Raw genomic sequence first — 12605 nt, 5'->3', positions numbered from 1 at the left:
CCTCAGCACACGGGGGTTTCTGCTCTCCAAAGGGAGGCCACCTTTCCGAGCAGGAGCAGAGGCCGACCAACCCGAGATGCTCTGTTCCCACCTCCACGTAGGTGAGGTGAGGGGAGGACGCGGAGCTCGGGGAGGGAGGTCTCCAGGCCCCGACGGGAAGGGCAGAGCCAGAAGGCCGACCTGCGCCACCGAGAGCCACCACACCTGGCAACCGGCCTGTGTAGTTTTTCAGGCTCTCTCTGCCCATTTTTCTCCCCGACCCCCCACAACTCTCCCATTCTACAACAACTCAGAGAACTTACTTCTGAACTGCACGTAGATAACCTGAACCCTATTTCAAACGCCGGCAAACTCAGAGATCTCACCGCTGTTCCCAGCAAACGCCAGGCTCCTCGACCCGCCCCTCCCCCACCATGGCTTCAACCCTCTGATCCCCGTGACTGGCCAGCCTGCTCCATCACCCAGGCCAGAGGCCTCCACAGACGTGCTCTCGTTTCCACAGGGTTCAGACTTGTCACCTCTCTCACGACCCACCTCCTGCCTCCATTGCCACCCCGTTGACAATGCGACTTGGCTTCTCAGAGCGGAGCCACGGAAGTGCCAGGACACGAGTCCTCTGCAGACCGCGGAGCTGGACCCCCAGCCCTGCATATAGCCTGGGCCCCCTGGGGGCAGTGTGGAGGAGGTGCCAGCCCCTGGCAAGAACGAGGACCCTCAGACACTGAAGGACACGCCGAGGACTGTGAGCCAGACGGCCTCCCTGCTGGACGGAATGGGAGGTGACCCCCAGGATGGCTGCAGAGATCTTGGTCACAGGGGACGGCCTGCTTGTGGCTCTGTTTGACACACTGACCGCCTCGCAGGACAACAGTGTGGACACGCCCTCGGAGTCTGTGCAGTGAGATAGACAGGCCCATAATCACCACATGTGGCCTCTTATCAACGGGCTGGAGCAGTCGTCCGGCACCTGGAAACGAAATCCACCCCCTTCAAGCCTCAGCTCAGACAGGGGTGAACCTCACGGGCAGGGCCTTCTCCCTGTGCTGCCTCTTGTGGAGGCTGAGGTGGTGGCCCAGGCGGTGCCCAGAGGGGACAGGCCTCCCTCAGCAGCGACTGACCGCTGCCACTAAATGGGACAGCCAGAACCGAATGGCTTCGCACGCCCATCTCTGAGCCCGCCAGCGCTGGGCTGACCAGCTGACCACAGGCCGCCCTGCCCTGTTGCTGCGGATCCAATCCAAGCCCTTGAATCTGTAGACGCGCCTGGATATCCCCCTCTTCTTGAGTTCTGGACACTAGCCCTCAACGTCTGCAGCCCCCAACACCTGCACACGCACCCCACCCGTTCCTCAAACCCTCTCAGTGCCCAGAGAGAGGCGGGCAAGCCAGCGGGGCAGGAGCCGGCAGGCAGATGAGCCGCACACAGGCAGACTGCAAGCTGGTGTCTGGAACTCTGCGGCAGAAGCTCGATCCGCCTTGCCCTCCAAACTGCCCTGACGCCCGCTCACACTGAGGACCCACGCAGAGGTGGGGACGAGCTAAGGGCAGGGGAGAAGGTGACCGGGGCTTGGCTGGTGACCAGGGCTTGGCTTGTGCCCAGGCATCCCCCGCCTCCTCAAGCCTTCTGTTCCTGGCTGCCGGGGCCTCGGCTTCCTCCGGGGCGCACAGGTGGTGCTGAGGTAGCGTGCGGCTCCCACGCCGGCCCGTCTGGGAAGGGGTGTCAGGGCCACACACAGCTGCCGCAGGCATGGGGTCGTTTTCCTCGTGGGGCCACCGTCGTCTTCCTGGACGCAGGGGAAACAAACAAGCATCCTTTCCACTCCCCCGGCTCCCCAGGCCTCCTGTGTGGTAAGACCCAGCCGGAGACCCTTCTTCGCTCCTTCAGTTCCACGCTGTCCTCGACACGTGGGCCCCACGGACCCCTAGCAGGCACAGCACGCACCCTGGTGGCCACTTCCCTCTCTGACTTTCTGCTGCAGTCCGTCCCCCAGAAACCAAAATGTACTTATAAAAGTTGTGTGTTTATTCTCACATGTTTAAACTTCAGTCACCTTTGACGTACTGTCCACGTGATGCAACACACCTATTGAGACATTTTTTTCCACGCTCAAAACAGGTTTTGAACTCATCGATTTTGGGGCCTGTTTGTGTGCTTCTGCCATTTTTTGTTCCACCTCTTCCACACTGGCAAAATGTTTCCCTTTGAGGACTTTTTTCATCCAGGAAAACAAAATATAGTCGGTCACTCAGGGTAAGAGCAGCTGAATAGGGAGGGTGGGACATGGGGGCCAGGCTGTTTTTGGTCAAGAACTGCTGAACACTCAGCGTGGTGTGGGCAGGTGTGCTGGTAAATCATCCGTCGTGAAATGGGCAATGTATTCAGTCTTCAAAAAAATTTCACCAAAGCCGAATGCAGCCTCTCACAACAACGCCAGCTGGTGCACCAATACAGGTGGGTTCCGGGAACACTCACCCAGTGGGGGAAGTCTGTACCACAGGGGGCCCGCCCTCCAGAAGATAATTCTGTTTATTGGGGCAGGGGTCTTCCCTCATATGCTGCCATTTTTTTCTTTATTAACATAACTAACAGTGATTTTTGCTTGTGCACATGTGTGCAGGCATGACAATTTTAGGCTGCATGGGTTTAGAAAGTGGGCAGAACCTGGCCGAACAGGACAGGGGGGCAGGAAGACCGGCCCCTTCGTCCCCCACGGGCACTGGCATTCCCCACGCTGAAACGGACACTTCCTGTGTGCTGGGTCTGAAGCTCCTCTCAGGCCCAAACTGACCTGGATGTTAAGGGTGACTTGGGTTTGGGTTTCAGCGGAGAGGAAGTAAGGAGCCTAGTGCAGAGGGAGGTGGTGGGGAAGGGCAGGGCCCAAGCAGAAACGGTCGTGTGTGTGTGTGTGTGTGTGTGTGTGTGTGTGTGTGTGTGTGTGTTCAGCACCAAGGACAGCACCCCGGCATGCTGGTGGGAAACCAGCGATGGACCTCGGACATTCCCACCCCTACCACACAAGGGCCCCCGAGGCCAGAGAGTGGCAGCGCAGGGGCCCACAGAGAGAACCCCCCGGGGGCACCAGTCCTGAGTTCGGGGACAGGAAAAGCCGTTTCTTTCACTCTGGACCTTCTGTGTCTGTCCGCTCTGTCCTGTCCCTTTCCACCCCCACTGTCTTCGAATGAAGACCCAAAAGACCAGGGAGAGGTGGTTGATAATGAGTAAAGCCCACGGCCAAGTACATTTCCCCAAGGTCAACGTCACAGCCAGGATACTGACCTTGACTCGGGCAAGATGCCGGGTGTTCCCACCTGCTCAAGGATCCTGCCGGCTGCCCCTTCATACCCACGCCCACTTCTCTCTTGCCCACCTCCTGCCCTCATCCTCGGCGACTGCTCACCTGTGCCCCCCACTTCTATAACTTTGCCATTTCAAGAATATTACGTAGGTGGAATCATGGAGTATGTAACTTTGGGGGACTGGCCTTTCCCCACCCAGCATCCTTCCCGGGAGACCCGTCCGGGCAGTCCTGAGTGTCCGTAGTTAATTGACTCTCCTTTGTTGCTGAGTGCCGTGGCTTGGTTAGCCAGTCGCCCGTCGAAGGACATGTGGGCTGTCTCCAGTTTGGGCTGTTGTCACTGAAGCCGCTACAGACATCGGGGTACAGGCTTCCGTGTGAACATTAGTTTTCACTCCTGAGGGATAAGCAGCCGGGATTGCAATGGCTGGGTCATACGGTCCTTGCAGGCTGAGTTTTTAAAGACACTGCCCGACTGTTTTCCAGAATGGCTACACCCCTCTACATCTCCACCAGCAATGTATGAGTGGCCCACCTCTCTGCATCCTCGCCAGCCCTGGGCGCTGTAAAAAATAAAACTAAAAAATAAAGATATGTGTGTGTGTGTGTGTGTGTGTGTGTGTGTTCTGATGGGTGTGTAGTGATGTTCCCTAGTGGGTGATAGTGTTGCACATCCTTCTGTGTGCTGATTTTCCATCTGCACATCCTCTTCGGTGAAACGTGTGTCTTCGTGTATTTTGTCCATTTTAAAATTGGGTTGTTTCTGACGTTGAGTTTTGAGCATTCTTTCCATAGTCTAGACGCCAGTCCAGCTGCACATCTCAGCGTTGGTGTCCAGTAATGATGTTCTTCTCATTCAGTTTGACATCTTCCCAGTTCTCGGTGTGATGAATGATTTTTGATCGCAATCAGGACAATTTCGTGATATGTTAGAAGATTCTGAACCTTATTTAAGTCTTGTGTTTCAATTGGCTTTTGTGATACCGCTCTGGCAGGCGAAGGGGTCACAGCCTCAAAGTTTCCAGTCCAGGGGCGGCGCTGCTGTTACACCTGGCGGAGGTGAAGTTCTAGGCTCTTGTCCTTCCCGATGACCCTGCCACAGAGGTGGCCTTGTCACCACCGGGCAACAGGAGTGTCCGTTCTCCAGCAGGCCTCCCCTGACACGTCTCCATGGGGTGGGGAGGGCGCCTCACTGGTGCTGGCGGGGGGCTGAAGTCCAGCCCCCCACTCACCACGGACTCCCATACACCATGGGGTGAAAAGGGCCTTCTGACAGGCCAGCAGGGATGAGAGCTGCCTCCTCCTGATTGGCCTTCTAGGACGCCACCTGGGGTGGTAGGTTGGGGCACTTTGTCCCAGCCGGGCCAGGGAGAAAGTCCAGGCTCCCCGCCCCGGTTTTTGCTGGTGTAGCACGAGTGGGGCCGCAGTGTTTTCTGGGCTGTCTGGCCTGAGTAGACAGTCATTGTCTAAGTTTTCTGTTTTGCTAGGTGGCTCTTTTTCCGGACCTTTGCCAACGAAAGCAGGCATTATTGGGCCTTTAAAAAATCTGTGTGCACTGGCATTTCCTGGCTACTGAGCTCTTCAGCTCTAAGCCTGGGGTAGAGGATGCAAACAAGAAACCCAGGGAGGTCACCACCGTGTCACTGCTCGGGTCCCAAGGTCCCCAAGCCAGTGTGCCTCCCTCTCTCCACCTCTCACCACCTTTCCGTGGTGGCTTTATATGTAGAATGCCCAGAGTGCTCGCTGCAAGAGCAGCAGCAGGGATGCAGGGGAAAAAACATCCACTCTGTCTTCCCAGAGGCAGACACCCAGGTCTGTATTTTTAAGGAAATACTTTGAGGGCCTCCGTCCAGTTTACTCCTTTCTCGGAGGGGAAACTGGGGCTGTGGCAAGAGGACAGAGCTCACCTATGACTGGACATGAAGTCAGAGGTGCAGAGGGGAGGTCCCAGGTCTCCCTGTGCCCAGTCCAGTCACAGTTCCCTGACGACACAGTGCCCCCGCCCCCACCCTTGCCGCCTGCCAATATGACCTTCACTGCCGGTCGCAACCTTCCCTGCAGATAGCAGCCCCCACCTCCCGGTACTCGCACGCTGTCCTGGACTGCTGCTTTTCCACTCTATAGTTTTTATTTATTTATTTCCTTAAAGAAAGTCTTTATGTCTCAAAGCAGACTCTAAGGTCTCTGAGGGCAGGCCCTCAGTGAGTGGTCGCTGGCCGTTCTCCCTGTACAAGTTAACAATGCACACGGTCTGGTAAGTTCCACATCGGGTCCCTCCAGGTGAGCTGGAGCCGGAGGTGCCTTGAAGTCAGGGATGGAGGTTTCTTCTGAAAGAGAGAGGCTGGTGTGCGGAGAGTGGCAGGGCAACGCCGCCGGATCTCCCCAGCAGGGCCGTGCGCAGTTCTGGGAGGGGGCTCACTCGGATGGCTGAGAGTGCCCCCACAGGGGAGCCCAGAGTGGGCAGCGCCTAAGAACTGTGGTGTCTGCCCGGAGGTCAGACTTCCGCACACCGCCCGCCCTCTGCCAGGGCTTGCTCGTTGGATCAATGGAAAAAAGAACAAATGGACAAGGAACAAGCTCACCACGACAGGGCGGGAGAGCTGCGAGAACGAGGGTGTTTGGAGTTACAGGCAGGCCTGCCACAGGCGCTGCTCTGGGGGAGGCTGCGTAGCCTGGGCAAAAGGGGTGAGAGCGAAACCGTCAGCTGAGTTATGAGGAGGCGGTTTGGGGCTAGATCGAAGGAAGATTTTTATCCATGGAGCTGCCTAACAGTGCCATGCCTTCCGAAGCGGTGGGCTCCCCTTTACTGGACACGTCCAGCCCCGTGAGGGGGTCTCCGCACTGCAGGGTGAGGGTTGGATCAGGTCTCCTTCACCGAGCTGCTGGTCACCCTGAGAGTCCACGAGGCCGCCAGCACTCACTGCGCATCTGCTTAGCTCTGGATTTGCCTCGGGGAGGGACAGGTCGGCTCTAGCCTCCGGGGGGCTTTTACTAGAGGCGGGGCACGCGACAGTCATTCTAGCCAGTCACCAAATGTTCTGGTTCCCCCCCATCCCAGGCACCCAGGAGGATTCTGCTTCTTCGTGCGTTTATGGTTGGGTGGGGCCGTGGGACTGGTTCCAGACAGCACGCTCACGGCCGAGGTGACAGGTGGTACATCCAGGCTGAAAGTGCTGACTGGCCAGAGTGAGACCCCCCCGACCCAGTGTTCTCTTCCCTCTGCCTGTTTTTTCCAAGGTTTTATTTATTTATTTTTAGAGAGAGGAAGAAGGAAGGGAGAAAGAGAGCGAGAGAAACATCGATGTGAGAGACATCTATCAGTTGCTTCTGGCGCGTACCCCGTCCAGGGACCAAATCTGCAGCAACCCAGGCATGTGCCCCAACTGGGAATCGAACCGGTGACCTTTTGCTTTGAGGGACAATGCCCAACCAATCGACAGCCACGCCAGCCAGGCCTTCCTCTGCCTTGATGACTAGTTAAAACAGCAACTGTTTCATCAGGCTGGGTCCTGAATGGGTTCTTCAAAGTTACTGAGATTCAGGGGCCTTTGTAACTACAGCATTTCCTCGGCTCGCCTGACTGATGCAAGGAGACAAACTTGGCCTGTACGGAACACCAGAGGAAACAGAGGACGAGGGGCACAGGCAGTGGCGGCTGGACGACGAGCACTTCCAGCATCTCGGCTGCGCGCAGAAACACCTTCCCACTCGCCGTCTCCGCCACCGACACCCCAGTCACACCCAACACCGACGGCCGACTTCAGCAGCACGCTCTCCCCTTGCCCTCACACCCCAACGTCAAGCCCTTGCCGACACCATTTCTTTTCTCTTCATCTTCTTGTCTCTTGCCCTCTGTCTGGTCAAACACCCTACCTGCCCCTGCAGGCACAGATCAAGTCGCATGCTCTGCAAGACATCTCCCTACCTGCAGAGACCGACAGAACCACTTGCTGGGCCGGCTGCCTCGCCCGTGGTCGGGGTGTCTCCTGGGGGGACAGGACATGGGCGCCTTTAGCCTGCTTCATGTCAGCTTGCCTGCACTCCACACACAGTGAGTGAGCCACAGGGCCCCAGCTCCTGTGTCTGCCATGCGCACAGCAGTTGCTCAATAAACACTGACTGATCGAGAGTAATGAACACATATGCGACACTTAAATACCCACAGAAGCTGATTAAAGCACTAGGCACTTCTACGAAGACACCATTTGTACCAGTGAGTTTTTAAGCTGGCACTGAGCCAACAGGAGAGCTGCTGGAGGGCAGCAGGAAGGCTGGCAGAGACGCCCCCCACCCTTTCCCGGGGGCCGGAGGGGGCAGCACATCTGAGGTTCATCTCTGCTGACCACCCGTCACCTCCTGGGCCAGAGTCAATGACGGCACCAGGGATACACCGAGCCTGCAGGTTGGCATAGGCATCAGAGTGGGTGGGGGAGTAGTAAAGAAATATGGAAAATCCAGGCCTCCTGTTGCTTTTAGCAGCTATTTGGATCCAGTTGGTTTTTTCATGGAGACACAGAATGTAAACAATGACAGAAATTCCAGAGAGGCTCAGAGACGTCTGCGTAGCCCAGTGCCTCCTCCTGCAGCGGAGGCTCCGGAAAGTGTGCCACACCCGAGTCAGCATCTGGCTCTCCTGACCTGGGGGGACAAGGCTCTTTCACATGCTCCCGCTGCTTGGCTTTGCTACTGGCGTCACCACGGGACAGGGGCGTGCCCTTCCCTCACGTTCCAGGAAGTCTGGGGTCACAGGCTGTTGGCCAGGACCCAGACACACCCCCACCTTTCCCAGGGCTTTGCAGGAACCTGCCTGATAAGGACACATGCTCTTTATGTTCCCAGCAAGGTTGCATCACCTTGCTCGACAGCAAACACTGCCAGCCAAGCCCTTCCATCAGGAAGTCCTTCTCAAGGTCTAATCATGGGCCCTACTGCTGCGGTGTACTTTGAACTCCTTGCCTCAGCTCTTCCATGCAGATGGAGAAGAGCTGCTTGCTCCTGGCCCAAGATAACCCTCATACACCTTTGGCTTTCTCCCCTGCATGCTAGACCCCAAGCCGGGACCTCGAAATGTTCCCTACCTGCGCTGGGTCGCACTCTCTCGTTTCAGGTGCTTCCCTCTAAGCCACCGCCAAGCATCTCCCCCGCTATGGTGACGACGTGAAAACTGTATTTCAGCCTCCCAGCTAAATGATAAGGTGACAGACAAGCTTTTTTGGAAAGAGGCTGCTGGGATGCCAAAGAGTCCTTGATGCAGCCGAACCCCGACTGCGGGTGGACAGGCCTCCTGGGGGCCGTGTGTGGCCCATTTTTCATTCCGGGCTCTCTGAGCCCCCTTCTCCCACTTCATGGGGCTCAGCTTACTGTAGGTCGTTCCCACTGTGTGCCTCAAAAGTGCTGCAGAGGAGGCAAGGGCCTTCCTTGTTTGTTTGTTTTGTTTTGTTTTCACATTGGTTGAAATAAAATAAATAAGCCCAGTGATGTCTAATCCCCAGGGGGCCCTTGGGCCTTCCATGGTCTGGGACCCACCACACAGAGCCCTCTGGGCAGAATGCAGTGCCTCAGTGTCCGCTGGCCATCCACCTTCCCGGGGCCCACGTGGCCAAGGCAGGGCAGTGAAGGGGAGTGCCCGAGTAGCCGGCCACCCCAGTCTCAGCTTACCCTCAGTTTCCCCTGAAACTAATTCTCCCCCCTGGGTAAATGTGGGGACATAGAGCTGCCCGATCATCCCAACAACCTCAGCAGCTCAGCAAAGTTGGTGCGGCCAGAGGCCTAGGGCCCACTCAGGACTGGCTGCAGGGACTGGGTCTAGGCCAACACAAGCATCTTTATGAGCACCTACTGTGTGCAAGGCCCTAGGCCAGGGGCAGTCAGGGAAGCAGAGCCAGCCCTCGCTCCCATCTTTGGGTTGGCCAGCTGGCTGAGGGCCTAGGCACAGGTGCACGGAACCACTTGATTCCTCGGTGAAATAGGGAGAGGGTCTTCCTGGACGAGAGGGACCAGCGACGAGGCCAGCAGGTGGGCTTATGGTGCTGGCAGCTGTCCCTGAGAGCTGGTCCGGGGCTCCCACTTCTGGTGGACCAGGCTGAAGGGAGCCTTGAAGGATGGAGGGGCCAGCAGCATCCCACGGGAGCTTCGCCCAGCAAAGGCCCTCGTCGGCGGGCAGCTCCCTGGTTCTCCCTCCATGAGAGCCACTCCAGGGCAGCGTGGGCGGGGCGGCTGCCACCAGCCAGGTACCTGGGGCTTTCCTCGTAAAGCAGTCCCTTAAGAAACGCTGAGCACCGTGGATTCCACCCTCTGACCCAGAGGCCCAGGGTGATGCTCGCACTGGAACCTGAGCCATCGTGGGCCACGGGGACAATGGCAACACCCTGGACAGCAGAGAATGAGAAGCAAGGACCTTGCTCCGACACTGCTGAGGGCCATGCCAACCCTGTGGACCCACCCACATCGTACTGCGAGAGAAGAAACTTCCACCTGGGTTACATCACTCTGTGGTTCATACCCTGACTATCTGACTAGTGTCTGAAAACCAGGCCTTTCATCACCGAGCCAAAGTTCCCCCGGCCTCAGGAGACCTCACTTCAACCTGGCCCCTGCCCCTCCGTGCAGAACGGTGTCCAGCACACAGGTCCCAACCTTGGCCTTCCATCTGGGAGGTCCGGCTCAGTCCCGCCTCCTCTGCTGGGGCCTGACCAGGCTCCTCAAGTCCGGGACACCTGAGGCCTGGGCCACCCTTTAGACACGTGCATCTCCTGCCCTGCACTGGGCACTCTTTTACACATTATTTTGTCCTTCTAACTGAGTAGCAGGGCTCCCGAAGGCAGGGACCATGCGTCAGGTCCTCCAGAGCAGGGGTCCCCAACCCCCGGGTTGAGGACTGGTGCAGGTCCTTTCCACCCTCAATCTATGGGAAAATTATCTTCCATGAAACTGGTTCCTGGTGCCCAAAAGGTTGGGGACCACTGCTCCGGAGCTTGGCACCCAGCCTCTGCAACACTGCCTGGCGGAGGAGTCGGCAGGAATCCCTCCTGCAAACACCCAGGACTCGGAGGCCCGCTGAGCTGTGCGCACTCTGAGCAGCTTCACACGGCACTGGGGGTGCGGCCACACTGAGACTCAGGCCAAGCCGCCTTCCCTCTGGCCCCGGTCAGCTCGCTGAGGTCAGGGGTAAGTTGTCGAAGGAGCCCCGTAAGGCTCTGTCATTTCTCCCGAGAGGCGCAGTATGAGGCTGTGTGGGGGGGCAGACACATGGCTTTTTCAGCTTGGGGGTCACCAGGGATGACTCTGGAAGACCCGCTGCCTCCTTCCCTCCTGGCCACGTGACTCACGCAGGTGCCCCCTGGTCCAAGGGCAGCTGGCTGGCCGAGGGAGCTGGACAGGTCCCTGACACCTCCCCCCAGGTCCTCTGCACACCTACGGCGGAATCTCCGAAGAGCACCACTAGCACCGAAGCCCTGGCAGCCCCGTTGTCTGTGGGACCCACCATCAACGTTGGCGTGCGAATCTCCAGCTCATTCACTTTACGGTGAACGACATCCCACTCTGCTCCCCGTGGGCATTCGCTTGTTAGCAGATGTCGGTTATTACAAATAATGGTCCCACTGAAAAGAAACCTTACGAATCTGCGTTCTTGGGGAGGAGTGCCTCACTGTGGGCTGGGTGCTCAGGGAGAACTTTCCAGAGGAGAGACTGCACCCTCCCAGTCCTTGCTCTCTCCACATCACTGCTTCTCAGGAGAGCCACGCTTTTCGGCCTCTGACCCCACGGTCTCCCGCGGGCAGGGAGGAGGCACCAGAAAGAACAGTGACAACGGGGGGGTGAATGAACAGGGAACCTGGAGGGTCTCCAGATGACCACCCTGGGCCAGCCCAGAAACCCAGGCACCCCCACATGTGATAGGACACCCCCCGTGGCACACAGAGCTGCTTCCCTACCTGCTGCGGGGGCACGCGCCCTCGGGAGAAGGAGCAATTGCCGTCCAGCTGCTCGCTGCAGTCCGCTGTCCACTGTGGGGAGAAAGGGGCGGTCAGTGATGGCAGGACACGCAGGCTCCCCCTCACTCAGCCCGGGACCCCACGGTGTGGCCCTGTCCGCCTGCAGCAGGACAGTCTAACGTCCAGCTCGGCCACTTCAGCAGCAAATCCTTCCCCACCAGCAGGTCCAAGCTGGCATCTCCAAATTCCACACGGAGGCGGCCCTCTGGTGTCCGCTCAGGAAAGGCAAACTCATTCCCCTTCACCTAGGCCACGGACGTGGTGGAGATCCAGCTACACTCCAAAGGCAACTGGCCATGGCACAGAGCCATTGTGAGTTTTGAACAGTGGGCACCGTGTTTGACCACCTGACCAGGCCTCTCGCCCTCTACAGTGTCAAGGCCACAGCTGGCAGGGAAGCATGTGCGGGCAGATCTTCCTGTATGCTCAGCTCCAAAAGACGATGCATCTGCGGACTGGCAAGACCGCCTGGCACTGGGGAAGAGCCCAGACTGGCCATCAGAGCCCAGAGCCACCGCTCACCCCTGAGAGCACAGAGGCCTGATGGGCCCCAAAGTGTGGCCTGATAACTACCTGCATGACAGTCTCCAAAACCTGCCACACTGGGGTCCCTGGACCACTCTGCCCCCACTGACCCAGACTCCATGAGGCCAAGACCTGAGCATCAGCATTCTGACAAGCTCCCAAGTGATGCCCCACAAGTTTCAGAGCCACTGATATCCATGCAACCTCCCAGGCTCCCTGTGCCATCCATAACGTGGGGACAGCTGGGCTGGGCGACTCTGCAGGGCTGAGATGAGGACCCTCGTCAACCATAAACACTCTGGAGGGATACGGAGTAGCAGTGACCTGGACCCCCCCTGCATGTGGTGCTGTCCAGCGCTATGGTGGGGTGTTTGTTGTCGTGTTAAATGTTAGCCAGCCTCACAGGCTGGGATTGCTGAACACTGACCTTGATCTCCACCCTGTGTGACACGGGAAACGCAGGAAAGCCCAATCACTCTCTGCCTGACACACCTGGGCAAAACAGGGAATGTGGATGGCTCAAGGCCCAGTTTTGTAAAGCCTTGGCTGGACACGCCCTCCTGCTCTGGGCCAAGGCCGTGACCTCTGACAGGAAAGACATTTTATGACAATGCTGGTGACACGGGCCAGTACAAGGGTGCTCCAGAGCAGTGCCATCCAACGGATGTACAATGACAGCCACCAACAGGAGCCCCAGGTGTCATTTTAAATGACCTAGCAGTCACAGTTTAAAAAGGCCAAATTAAATTCAACATACTTTGTTTATCTTAAAATACTTAAAATAGGTAAT

The 12605-nt window shown here is 57.7% G+C and overlaps 1 protein-coding gene across 3 annotated transcripts in view; it reads right to left on the bottom strand.

Annotated features, from left to right (window-relative positions):
• Positions 1-12605, bottom strand: part of CTIF (cap binding complex dependent translation initiation factor) — a 253727-nt gene that overhangs the window by 166928 nt on the left and 74194 nt on the right. For all 3 annotated transcript variants that reach the window (XM_045849928.1, XM_045849927.1, XM_045849930.1), the window contains exon 3: positions 11231-11302. In XM_045849928.1, coding sequence (XP_045705884.1) covers positions 11231-11302 — 72 coding nt within the window. The remainder of the gene's footprint in view (positions 1-11230; positions 11303-12605) is intronic.

The sequence above is a fragment of the Phyllostomus hastatus genome, unplaced genomic scaffold (assembly GCF_019186645.2).
Source record: "Phyllostomus hastatus isolate PE091 unplaced genomic scaffold, TTU_PhHast_1.1 phas_contig_80, whole genome shotgun sequence".
NCBI lineage: Eukaryota > Metazoa > Chordata > Mammalia > Chiroptera > Phyllostomidae > Phyllostomus > Phyllostomus hastatus.
The sequence above is the reverse complement of the archived record's forward strand: the minus strand, read 5'-3'. Positions and strand labels throughout refer to the sequence as shown.